General features: G+C 38.7%; 2 protein-coding genes across 7 annotated transcripts in view; one reads left to right on the top strand and one right to left on the bottom strand.

The window, feature by feature from the left end:
- nudcd1 (NudC domain containing 1) overlaps window positions 1–761 on the bottom strand; it is a 119,945-nt gene extending 119,184 nt beyond the window's left edge. Inside the window, exon 1 of the mRNA XM_013132725.2 lies at window positions 301–761. Within this exon, the coding sequence (XP_012988179.1) occupies window positions 301–415 (115 nt within the window). The 5' untranslated portion in view covers window positions 416–761. The remainder of the gene's footprint in view (window positions 1–300) is intronic.
- A 1,682-nt stretch (window positions 762–2,443) lies between these two features.
- Window positions 2,444–10,125, top strand: LOC105007755 (enhancer of yellow 2 homolog (Drosophila)). Of its 6 annotated transcripts, XM_029122618.2 has the most exons (6): window positions 3,912–4,254; window positions 4,862–5,443; window positions 5,682–5,825; window positions 9,482–9,552; window positions 9,662–9,736; window positions 9,831–10,100. In XM_029122618.2, exons 1-6 carry the CDS (start codon window positions 3,967–3,969, stop codon window positions 9,844–9,846), a joined length of 1,176 nt encoding a protein of 391 aa, XP_028978451.2. In that variant the 5' UTR covers window positions 3,912–3,966; the 3' UTR covers window positions 9,847–10,100.
- Window positions 10,126–12,939: the final 2,814 nt, after the last annotated feature.

Here is a 12,939-nt window from a genome sequence, read left to right on the forward strand (position 1 = left end):
CAGAACTACTAAAATGTGACTAGTACAATAGACTTGAAGTTGAGAGACTTACTAGCTATCTAATAGTCACAACATGTGATAAAGTAGGCTACCTGTTCTGCATTGTTGTCATCAACTAGCTAGCTCTCAAACAAGAAGTCAATCGTTCAGCATAATACAGTTATTTTGTTGTAACACATGCTGTCCGTCAAACACAAGAAATTAACGTTTGAACTGTGACGTTTTGATTTGAGCTTTTTTAGACAACAAAATAATGTCAATAGCACGCTAACTATATAAAGAGACAAAGCATTTGCTCACCAGCATCTAGCTCAACGTTGTAAGTTGGTATGGGATCCAGGGACAGTCTGTAACTCTCAAAGCTGGGATCCAAAATATTTCTATTGATCTTCAATGAATAGTTTGATGCCGCCATGATACAGAACGGTTGATAAATTAAAGAAATCTAACTTTAAAATAAAATGTATGTGAGCAGAATTACACATGTGCTTCCTGTATGTATCAGTCGGAATATTTCACGGACGGACTGTAGAAAGTCGGTTATTATGCGTCTTCAATGTTCTCACTTACCAAAGATATTACAAGGGGAAGATTGGAAACTGTAAATAGAAAATGTGAACGACCAATTGAACAAAAAGCCAAATATCAGAAATGTGACGCGATTTAATTTATTATAAAATAAAATCCGCAGTTGACACAATAATCCTTTAGTCAGCTCCTTTGCTACCTCTTCGCTCTTCGCCTCTTTCTCAAACCCAATTGGAGGATCACGTTAAATTGTTAAGTCACGTCACTCGTGACTTTTTCCAATGGGGTTTGGGAAGGAGACTAGCAGGAACGCAAGTATGAAACAGAAATATTTTAGAAATAGGGAAACGTTAATATCTTGATTTTTTGACATAGGGATTTGAGTTCGTACAGGACGAGAAAATATATTCAATAAATTAACTGATTAATTAAATAAAATATAATGCCATGCATCTGAGGTGAGGTTAGTCTCACGTGTATCCAATGGTAAACTGTATATGCGGAACTTTTGGTCGTTTGAGTTCTTCGGTCGGACGTTTAGAGATTCCGTAGCAACAACAAGACTTCCGGTTTTCGGATTTTGCCTTCAAAATAGAAGTCCGCGGTAAAACGAGATTTAAATAATATTAAATGTATCGATTTTGACACTTTGCTTAGTGTATATTGTTAAAATGGATTGTAGGAAATGTTCAGGAGAGTGGATAGAATAATTATATGCAAAGATATCAAGGGGCACTGTGTATTTGCAATTGTTGCTGGCATTTTACTCCACCCATCCCATTGGCCAAAATGCAACTCAATGGATATGAAAAACATATTGCCCTGTACAGAAAAAACTATTCTATACGCCGCGGTGAATGTATTGTAAGAAATGTTCAGGAGAGTCTATACAGTGATTATATGCAAAGAAATCAAGGGGCACTGCGTATTTGCAATTGTTGCTGGCATTTTACTGCTCTCATACCATTGGCCACAATGCAACTCAATGGATATTAAATACATATTGACTCATACAGAAAAAAATATTCTATACGCCGCAGTGAATGTATTGTAGGAAATGTTCAGGAGAGTCTATACAGTGATTATATGCAAAGAAATCAAGGGGCACTGTGTATTTGCAATTGTTTCTGGCATTTTACTCCACCCATCCCATTGGCCACAATGTAACTCAATGGATATGAAATACATATTGCGGCGTATAGAATAGTTTTTTCTGTATGAGTCAATATGTATTTCATATCCATTGAGTTGCATTGTGGCCAATGGTATAAGCGCAGTAAAATGCCAGCAACAATTGCAAATACACAGTGCCCCTTTATTTCTTTGCATATAATCAATTCAATAGAGTCTCCTGAACATTTCCTACAATATATTCACTGTGGCGTATAGAATAGTATTTTTTGTGTAGGGCAATATGTATTTCATATCCATTGAGTTACATTGTGAAAAAAGAGGGTGTGGAAATATTGTGTTGCTAGATAGCACACTGTTCCCCATGATTAGACAGGTTTGTCTTACTCTACACATTCTCCTGGACATTTCCTACACTGCTTTCTCTGTGGAATATTCAATAGTTTATTAGTTATGAGGCAATATGTATTCCATATTCTGTCATTGGCACTGAATTTTACCCTTGGAACGTGTTTTAACACCCACTTTTTATCGAAATTACTCTTAAATATGATCATATTTGAATTGTTGTCAATGTTTTGAGAGGTACATGTTCTCAAACAATTAATAAACTCAATTTATCTCAGTTTTTACGTAATTCGATGGTCTCTTTTATTTTGAAATTTTCCAGATTTTCGTGACCCGGAAGTGTTTCTTTAATGTTGCTCACAAGACGCAGATCACAAGTTGCTGATCCGCTTTGAAGTGATTGTAAGGTGTATAGCTATTTCTTCATCCAATTTCAGGGAACAGAATATGAACAAAGATTCACAAATGAGGGCAGCAATTAATCAGAAATTAATTGAAATGGGAGAACGAGAGCGGTAAGCAAGTGTGTTTACATTATGCTACTTGCTGGAAAGTCAAAATCAACTCGGTCACAACTGTATTGAAGGATCATTAAAAACACCACAATAATATAAGGTTCCATCTAAGCCAAAAATAGGTCAATTGTTTTTGTCGTTTGTGTTTTATCATACACTGATTGATGTCGTTTGCTTTGTTCAGTTCCTGATCATGTCCATTTACTTGTCATTCACATTGGTCGTTGCTCGCGCCTGTGTAACTTATCCTTCTTCGTTGCTGGTGTCTTTGTATCTTGACGATCGCGTGACTCGTTGCAGTGCTAGTTGTTGGCTGTACCTGGAGTAGTGATGGGAAGTTCGACTCTTTCTACTTACTCGGATCTTGTCGAGTCGTTAAGTAAAAAGTTTGAATCATTGAGTCATTTGGTTCATTTGAGTCAGTAATGCTTACAGCCCCCCTTACATGTATTCTGCTTATGCAAACACTTGTTTTACTCTATGATTACAATCAAAAATTAAATTTTAAATGAATTAATGTAGGCCATGCGTCCAATTATCTGTTACAAACATGTATTTACAAAGCTACTTTCTTGATAAACCTTTCTTTGAGAACGTCAAACTAACAGCTGTTGGATGGAGAGTCGGCTACTGAGCTGGAAGACCGGAGTTTGGGTAGAATTACGCGGGCAACCTTTCAAATTAACAAACCAGGGTACCCGCGGGTCTTAAAAGCATTGAAAAAGTCTTACATTTCAGAATCTCAAATTAAGGCCTTAAAAGCCTTGAATTTTGTATACAAAGTCATGAATTTCATTACAAAGGTCTTATTTTTTTTGCCTTTCCTAGTATTAAGTTCATACCGTAACAAAATCAACTTAGGCTAAATAAGAATTTATGCAGCGTAATGTTGATAGTGCGAAAGCAAAAAAAAAAACGCGCAAAAGCATGCGCGCACCCATCACTATCGTTACGCGGCGAGTGAGGTAACGGATAACAAGAGAGTAGCTAGCCTAGTTTGTCGGCCAAAATGGGAAAGTGTCGGTTTAATCCGCTGTGGCCAAGGAATTCAAATTACGTGTGGGTCAAGCCTGTGCCAGGAAATGACTTCGAGGCATATTGCTCTTGGTGCCGGAAATCTTTTAAACTAGCGACGATGGGTGTTACGGCCCTGGAGTCCCATATGAAGGCTGCCAAACACATTGCGTGTAGTACTGCTCGCCAGCGCCAACCACCAATTGTGCAGTTCTGTGCACCACAGACCTCTTCGGTTAATGAAACAGCTCTGGCTATCAATAATGAAGACATTTCAACATCAAACGCATTGCCGCCACAGCCAAAGAACATCATATCTTACTGCGGCTCGACACCAAATCTACAGGCAGAGGTGATATGGGTCCTTAAAACAATCTCTGAGCACCACTCTTACACATCGAATGAGAACATTACAGAGATTTTTAAAACCATGTTTCCTGACTCCGAGATCGTAGCTACATTCTCGTGTGGAAGCAACAAAACTTCATATATTACTAAATTCGGATTGGCTCCCTTTATAACTAAAGAACTGACTGACAAGGTCAATATAGCCAACGGGTTTGTGGTCATGTTTGACGAGAGTCTCAATAAGATGACAAAAAGTAAGCAGTTGGACCTTCATATTCGCTACTGGGTGGATAACCATGTCCAGTCACGATACTTCGGCTCGCAGTTTATGGGCCATGCAACGGCGGTGGACCTGCTCAAACATTTCAAAGTAAGTTTTTATTCTGAGTTTTAAAAAATGGTTGAGTTATTATTTATTTATAAATAATATATGATGTAAATGTAAGAAATAATATATGAAGTAACACGACCAAGTGAACTGTTCTTTATAACGATTGCAAATGTTACATTGAATGTATAGCCTAACTTAAGCTAGTTTAATACACAAGTAGCTAACGTTAGCCTAGTTAATATGTACGTTAGTCACTTACAAATTTAGAAAAAATATCGTTTTGTTCTATTTCACTGACGAAAATAGTTATAAAAGAGAATGATTCCGCATATTGAACGAATCGTTTAATCAATGACTCAATTTAAATGGAAAAAGCTTACCAAATAAAAATTTTTTAACCTTTAATATTAGAATTATGTATGAAGATTATAATGGGGTTCCTTATGGTTTACTTTACAGCATTAGTTGAGAGAGATATTTTTCTGTACTGTACAGGTTCCAACTTGATTAATATATCAAATTGTTTCTATTATTATTAACTTTTTTATTTGAAGCAAAATGTTTTCTTGTCAGAATGCACCAGAATGCTTCATTTACATATATAAGGCTATATAATAAAGTGTTTGTTGCTTTTCATGTCTTTTAGGAGTGTGTATGTGACCTTGACTTGAAGAAGATGGTCTCAGTGTCTATGGATGGACCCAATGTTAATTGGCGTTTTTTTGAGATGCTGCAGCAGAAGCATGCAGAGCATTTTGGGGGTGTTCAGCTGGCAGTGGTGGGGAGTTGTGGCCTGCATACTCTCCATAATGCTGTCAAATGTGGATTCACCGAGTGGCATATGGAGAAGTTCCTAAGAGCTCTGCATACAATTTTCCACAATGTGCCAGCAAGGAGAGAGGATTTCTATAATCTCACAAAGTCCAAAATCTTCGCTTTGCCTTTTTGTGGTCATCGCTGGGTCGAGAACCTCCCTGTGGCGGAGAGGGCCCTTGTCATCTGGCCAGACATGATGAAGTATGTTGAGGCTGTCAGCACCAAAAAGCTTCCTAACCCTGGGACATCCTCCTATGATACCATTGAGGCAGCAACCAAAGACCCTCTCATTCTGGCAAAGCTTCACTTTTTCATGGCAGTGTGTCGAAGTGTAACACCTTTCCTCACCAGATACCAAACTGATGAACCTGTGCTGCCTTTCATTGCTAATGATTTGGCTGAACTGCTGAAGGTGAGGTGAATCTTCTCATTTTATTGTCATAGTGATTTTAAAATCTCTTCTCGTTCACAATTAAGTTAAGACTACAGCTAAGACTGGATGAATTGAAAATGCAAATATATTGAATAGTTAGATAAATTAGGCTCATTTAATAATACTGAAGAAAAGAAACATTGTAATGTCAGAGTGCTTATTTTGTATTGTAAAATATTTTGTATTCACAAATATGTATATTTTTGTCTTTTCATAGAGTTTGCTGAGGCGATTCATTAAACAAGAACTTCTCAATGATGCCACACCTCAGCATTTGGTCCGGCTTGATGTTAGTGATATGCAGTCCAGGGTTCATCTAAGAGCTGTTGATATTGGCATTGGAGCTGAGGCTGCAATAAAGGTATTTAGGAAATACATAGTGTGACCAGGCTTGTGTCCCTGTTGTTAGACTGGTCTACTCAACCTCTCACTGGATTAGCTAGAAGGAAAGAGGAGGGAGGGGAAGCTATTTACTTAATTTAGTCCCCATTCATCCTTAGGAACGTCAGCGGCAGAGTAGATCCACCGAGGAGCTTTCTGTCCTCCAGTTCAGAAAAGAATGCATGGAGGGTCTGTCCAAAATTGTAAAGAAGATTCAAGAGAAGAGCCCTTTGAAATTCCCAACTGTAAGACAAATGACTTGTCTTAACCCAGCCGTGATGTATTCAGATCCAGAATTGTGTCAGGGCCAGATGAAGTGTCTAGTCAAAAGGTTTCTTCAAGACAAGCAGTTAGATGGAGTTGCTACAGGTACATAAGATTAAGTCCTGTACATTTGATTGGATTATTATATATGTGAGGGATTTTTATTTCACTTCTTCTTTAGGTGATCTGATCATTCAGCAGTTTTCACAATTGTTGTCTCTGGAGGTGAGGAATGAGAAGTTCCTGTCTTTCAAGCCCCTTGAGGAGAGGCTGGATGTGTTTCTCCATTCGTATATAAGTCAGCCCTACCCACAGCTCTGGGCTTTCATCAGAAACCTTCTGCTCCTCTCCCATGGGCAAGCTACGGTGGAGAGAGGCTTCTCTATCAATAAACAAGTAGAAACTTGTAATATCCATGAGGACACTGTCATTGCACAAAGAGTTGTGTGCGATTACGTGTCCATGCATGGGGGTGTTACCAAGGTGCCCCTCACACCAGAGCTCCTGTCTTCAGTCACATCAGCAAGGGTGAGGTACAGAATGCCTCTTGAAAGTGAACGGAAGAAAAAAGAATCTCAAGCACAGGGTCAAAAAAGAAGAATGATTGAAGAGGAGTTGGAGCAGCTAAAAAAGTCAAGACTGACCATCCAGGAAGTTGCAGAGCATCTGAGGAGGGATGCAGACAATATGGCAGAAGAGGCTGAGGGCAAACAAGGCAGCAAAATGGCAGAGCTAATTGCCAAGTCAAACGCATTGAGAAGAAGCCACAAGCAGAAGTTGACAGAACTTGAGAGCCTGGGCGAAAAAATTGCAACCAAGGCAGCAGACCTGCGAAGGCTGTAGTGTTCAACATCAAGATCAAATCTATTTGTTAATTGTAAATCAAATGTGTGTTATATCTGATCATTTAAATAAAATGTTTTATTTAATTCAAGATGCCTACTTGTACATAATTATTTTCTAGGGATCAACATTCATACAGATTTGACATTTTCCCTTCATACGTCTGTCGGAATGGGTTTCGAAGTTGGCATTGAATTTAATTTGAAATGGCATTAAAAAGGTCTTAAAAAGCCTTGAATTTTATTTGGAAGATCCTGGGGGTACCCTGACAAACAATCGTTCAATTGAAGGGAGTCAGTTGTTCCCAAGTCTTTTTTACTTAGGCAAAGGCAGGGGCTCTGTGCTTGTTTTAATTTTTTTCTCCATGACATCAATAATCACATTTCTATATTAATTATTATAGTCAGCGTTCAATTATCAGTTAAAATATGTCTTTATGATGTTCCTGCCTTGATCTAATTTTCTCTCGGAGAACTGAGCTGGAGGACTGGGTATGAAGCAAGTGATCATGTTATAGAAATCCGCTGTCAAACTTTCGAGTGAACGATACAATTGAACGAGTCACTAGAAAATGGGACTCATGGGTCCCGAGTCACTAAAAATATTCGTTCAAAATGAACAAATCTTTCATGAACTGCACATCACTAACCTGGTCAGGGCCCAGTTTCCCGACAACGTGGCGCTTACGATGCAAGTAGCCTTAAGGTGGACTTTGTTATGACGGACTTGCACCTGTTTGCCAAACCACCACATACGTTGCTCTTCATAAAGTGTAAGTTCTACTTTACGGAGGTTTGGAATGGAATTAGGCCATGCTTGGTTTTTGGAATGGAATTAGGCCATGCATACGTTTTAAAATATAGCCTATTGCATGGCGATAGAGGTTGATTACTTATCAGAAGCATATAATATCGCTGGCGATGTATTTTACTACTACTTAGGCAATAGTAAAATGCTAAACTCGAAGAAGTGACATTTAATGTGGACGAAACATAATATCCAACCAATGGGATGGACTTCAATCAAAATCGACCACGACGTCAAATTATAGTTCCTCTGGTAGCTATATAGAATTCTTAATTTCTATAATACTAGAAATACTTGAAAGTCACATAGCAAGCAACACATGATTGGTTAAATGGGAATATAAAGCATAGTCGGAAAAATCCATTCTAATTGTTTGAAATAAAAACGCAAGAGAAAACAAGCATTCAGAGTTGAAAAAATCTATGTTCTTCTTGACGTGGTAAAGGCAACAGCACGTATCTATCAATGACCATAGCCTACAATCCGGGTGTTCAAACACATGAAAGATAATTTTGAACACTTTTTCGATGCTTTTGGGAAATGCACTGATAAAATAACGAGGCACTTAGGTGCATCTTACGATCATCTTAGTGCTTTGGGAAACCGGGCCCAGGTTGGCTAAATGTATTTAAGGCATGTTTAATTCCCACTACTCCCATGTATATAAAACCTGTACAGAGGCTGTTATCTTCAACCTTTTACAAATTCAGTTGTCTCCAACATTTCTAATTTGTTATCCAGATTGACAATATATTATTATACTGTATTGTTACGGTGCAAAGTACACAGTACACAGTTTCCATTGGTAGGCAAATAGAAGCCATGTGTGCACGGTGCAAGTACACACATAGTGGCTTCTTTTTGGCTTGATATTTAGACCTTACTTGAAACCATCATCCTATGGTTGGACAGCTGGCAATATCTGGAACATCATAACCAATCAGATATGGCTTGAAGAGTAGGAAACAAATGTTGACACTGTACTGAATTCTAACAATGTAATTTATTCATATGCGAAATAAAGCATACATTCAATTTCAGTTTGGGGTCACTTAGAAATGTCCTTGTTTATGAAAGAAAGGCAAATATTTGGTCCAGTAAAATAAAATTGATCAGAAATACAGTGTAGACATTGTTAATGTTGTAAATGACTGTTGTAGCTAGAAACTGATGATTTTTAAAAGAATATCTACATAGGCGTACAGAGGCCCATTACCAGCCACCTTCAGTGGCTCATTGTGTTTGCTAATCCAATTTTATCATTTTAAAAGGCTAATTGATAATTACAAAAAAACTGAAATGATAGAGACAACTGAAAAAGGTTGAAGATGACAGCCTCTGAACAGGTTTTATATACATGGGAGTAGTGGAATTAAACATGCCTTAAATACATTCAGCCAACCTGACAATCTTCACTGCAACTCTTCCTCGATTCTCTCGCTCCTTCGTGAAGTATGCTACTCCAGATAGAGTTGTGATCGACAAGTTACAAAGACACCAGCAACGACCAATGTGAACGACAAATAACAAAGACTCGAGCAACAACCAATGTGAACAAGTCAATGGACATAAACAGAAAAATTTTACAAAGCAAAGGACATCAATCAGTGTATGCTAAACAGCAAACAACAAAACAATGGACATATTTTTGGCTTAGATGGAACCCCACACTATCATGGTTTTTGTACATTTCACTTAACATGATTGATTGCTTGACCACAGGTTAAAAGAATTGCTGAGAGCAAAGCTGGTAGAATGTGGGTGGAAGGATCAGATGAAAGCGCAATGCAAAGGTATTTTTGTATTTCACTTGCCATACTACTGTACCAATCAGCCTGCCAGTAGAAGCATGAGCATGATTGTCAATTGAGATTTATATCCTATATTTATTTGTTTACACAGATGTCATCAGAGAAAAAGGCTTGGAACACGTAACAGTGGAAGATCTGGTAGTAGAAATCACACCAAAAGGAAGAGGTAACTATACAGAACCTGTATGTCACAGACCATATAAGATAATGCAATGCAAGTTGGATTTTGTAAACTAACGTTGTTGTTCTTCTGCATACAGCGCTTGTACCAGATAGTGTGAAGAAGGAACTACTGCAAAGAATACGAGCGTTTTTAGCTCAACACTCCACCTTGTGAATGACAATTAGTCTTAATCTTTTTTTACTTAGGTTTCAAATTAAAATGCAGATTTCTTTTTTCATAATTTGGGGTGCTGAAGTAATGCTATTTTCACTTTATAATTTGTTTTATATATTTTGTTTGTTTAAGTCTTGTAGTTTGTTGTGCAACAGTTTTAACAATAAAGCCAAGTTGTTGTTTTTTGTCAAAAGCAATCACATACATAATGCAGAGACAAACATGCTGGAGTACTTCTTTACATCTACTGTTGTCATTACAATGTTAGCCCGGTTTGCTCTCCAATTATGTGAAGCTCAAATCGCAATCATTTGCCGCATTGCAACTCCAAAGCAGGTTGCAGGAGGGTCAAGGATCTTAATGTGTCTTCTGAAACACAATCCTGGGTATTGTGTCAGAATGATGCAGCTGTACTGCAATACAGTAACTTTGACCACTGTTACATTCTGTAACCTTGTTACAAGATGTTGACCATTCTTGGAATATCCAACTAAGTTATGTTTTGGGTTACTTATTAAATAGTACAGAAGGAATTCCAATGAAGTGCTTGCTGAGACTCTGGCAGAGTCGTCTGGCACTGAAGTACACACTTTCCATGAGAAGTCTTACAAGTTTACCATTCACTCAAGGCGTCGTAGGGTGTATTCCAGCTAAAAAACCTTATGACAAAAAAAACAAGGACAAGAGCGGTGTGCAAATGACCATGCCTGGAACGACATGCACTGACAACATGTCTCGTTCCAAGTGTCTAGTGTTTGGTTTTCAAAAAACAACAGTATTTCAGAACAGTTGATGAGAGGTACATTAATACCTTTCTGTAGAATTCTGTGAAGAAAGGTGGCTGCTCTCATTATCTGGGTGTGCTTTACAGCCAATGGTATAGGGGATCTGGTTAAAGTTGATGGAATTATACACTGATCCGCCATAACATTATGACCACCTTCCTAATATTGTGTAGGTCCCCATTTTGCTGCCAAAATAGCCCTGACCCGTCAAGGCATGGACTCCACTGGACCTCTGAATTTGTGCTGGAATCTGGCACCAAGATATTAGCTGCAGATTGTTTAAGTCCTGTAAGTTGTGAGGTGGGGCCTCCATGGATCCGACTTGTTTGTATAGCACATACCACAGATGCTCAATTGGATTGACATCTGGGGAATTTGGAGGCCAATTTAGTTTAGAACAAGTATTTGATACACTGCCGATTTTGCAGGTTCTCCCACTTACAAAGCATGTAGAAGTCTGGAAATCCAGAAAATCACATTGTATGATTTTTAAGTAATTAATTTGCATTTTATTGCATGACGTATTTGATACATTAGAAAAGCAGAACTTAATATTTGGTACAGAAACCTTTGTTTGCAATTACAGAGATCATACGTTTCCTGTAGTTCTTGACCAGGTTTGCTCACACTGCAGCAGGGATTTTGGCCCACTCCTCCATACAGACCTTCTCCAGATCCTTCAGGTTTCGGGGCTGTTGCTGGGCAATACAGACTTTCAGCTCCCTCCAAAGATTTTCTATTGGGTTCAGGTCTGGAGACTAGCTAGGCCACTCCAGGACCTTGAGATGCTTCTTACAGAGTCACTCTTAAGTTGCTCTGGCTGTGTGTTTCGGGTCGTTGTCATGCTGGAAGACCCAGCCACAACCCATCTTCAAGATCTCGTGATACATGGCCCCATCCATCCTCCAGAATGATGTTTCCACCTCCATACTTCACGGTTGGGATGGTGTTCTTGGGGTTGTACTCATCCTTCTTCCTCCAAACACGGCAAGTGGAGTTTAGTCCAAAAAGCTCTATTTTTGTCTAATCAGACCACATTACCTTTTCCCATTCCTCCTCTGGATCATCCAGATGGTCATTGGCAAACTTCAGACGAGCCTGGACATGCGCTGGCTTGAGCTGGGGTACCTTGCGTGCGCAGAAGGATTTTAATCTGTGACGGTGTAGTGTGTTACTAATGGTTTTCTTTGAGACTGTGGTCCCAGCTCTCTTCAGGTCATTGATCAGGTCCTCCTATGTTGTTCTGGGCTGATCCCTCACCTTCCTCATGATCTGATGCCCCATGAGGTGCATGGAGCCCCAGACCGAGGGAGATTGACCGTCATCTTGAACCTCTTCCATTTTCTAATAATTGCGGCAACAGTTGTTGCCTTCTCACCAAGTTGCTTGCCTATTGTCCTGTAGCCCATCCCAGCCTTGAGCATGTCTACAATTTTATCCCTGATGTCCTTACACAGCTCTCTGGTCTTGGCGATTGTGGAGAGGTTGGAATCTGTTTGATTGAGTGTGTGGAGAGGTGTCTTTTATACAGGTAACGAGTTCAAACAGGAGCAATTAATACAGGTAATGAGTGGAGAACAGGAGGGCTTCTTAAAGAAAAACTAACAGGTCTGTGAGAGCTGGAATTCTTACTGGTTGGTAGGTGATCAAATACTTATGTCATGCAATAAAATCCAAATTAATTATAAAAAAATCATACAATGTGATTTTCTGGATTTTGTCTCTCACAGTTGAAGTGTACCTATGATAAAAATTACAGACTTTGTAAGTAGGAAAACCTGCTAAATCGGCAGTGTATCAAATACTTGTTCTCCCCACTGTACATACAAAAAGTTGTCATACTAATCTGAAAACAAGATAGGATCGAATTAACATTTCTTTCCATGTGTCTTGTAATGACAATTTCTAAAGTCCAAATGATTTACGAAAATGGTAGATAAGACAGAGGAAAACTCAATTTGCACAATAAACAGTTTTATTCTCGCAAGGAGAGAGTACACTGATTACAGGGTAACAGTGAATAATCTCTAAATTTATACAGGACAATCAACAGTATTTAAAGGGGAAAAAGGGGTGTGGCAAAATCCTGCACAACTCTCCCAACTCAACAGGACACATTGCCTTTGTTCTATCACAAAGGACAGGCTGTCCTTCCCCACATGGGTAACTTCTTCAATTCTAAGAGTTCCAACCGAACACAGGCAGACAATAAATGCCCTGATGATTAATACAGATGCGCAGATTAAT

This window comes from Esox lucius, chromosome 10 (genome assembly GCF_011004845.1).
Source record: "Esox lucius isolate fEsoLuc1 chromosome 10, fEsoLuc1.pri, whole genome shotgun sequence".
Taxonomy (NCBI): Eukaryota; Metazoa; Chordata; class Actinopteri; order Esociformes; family Esocidae; genus Esox; species Esox lucius.

Bases quoted from the DNA above. Each gene is read 5' to 3' on its own strand.
- LOC105007755 (XM_029122616.2), top strand. From the start codon at position 3,967: ATGTTTCCTGACTCCGAGATCGTAGCTACATTCTCGTGTGGAAGCAAC. The intron at 5,444-5,681 runs GTGAGGTGAATC...GTCTTTTCATAG, and splicing joins ATTTGGCTGAACTGCTGAAG to AGTTTGCTGAGGCGATTCAT. The intron at 5,826-5,964 runs GTATTTAGGAAA...ATTCATCCTTAG, and splicing joins GAGCTGAGGCTGCAATAAAG to GAACGTCAGCGGCAGAGTAG.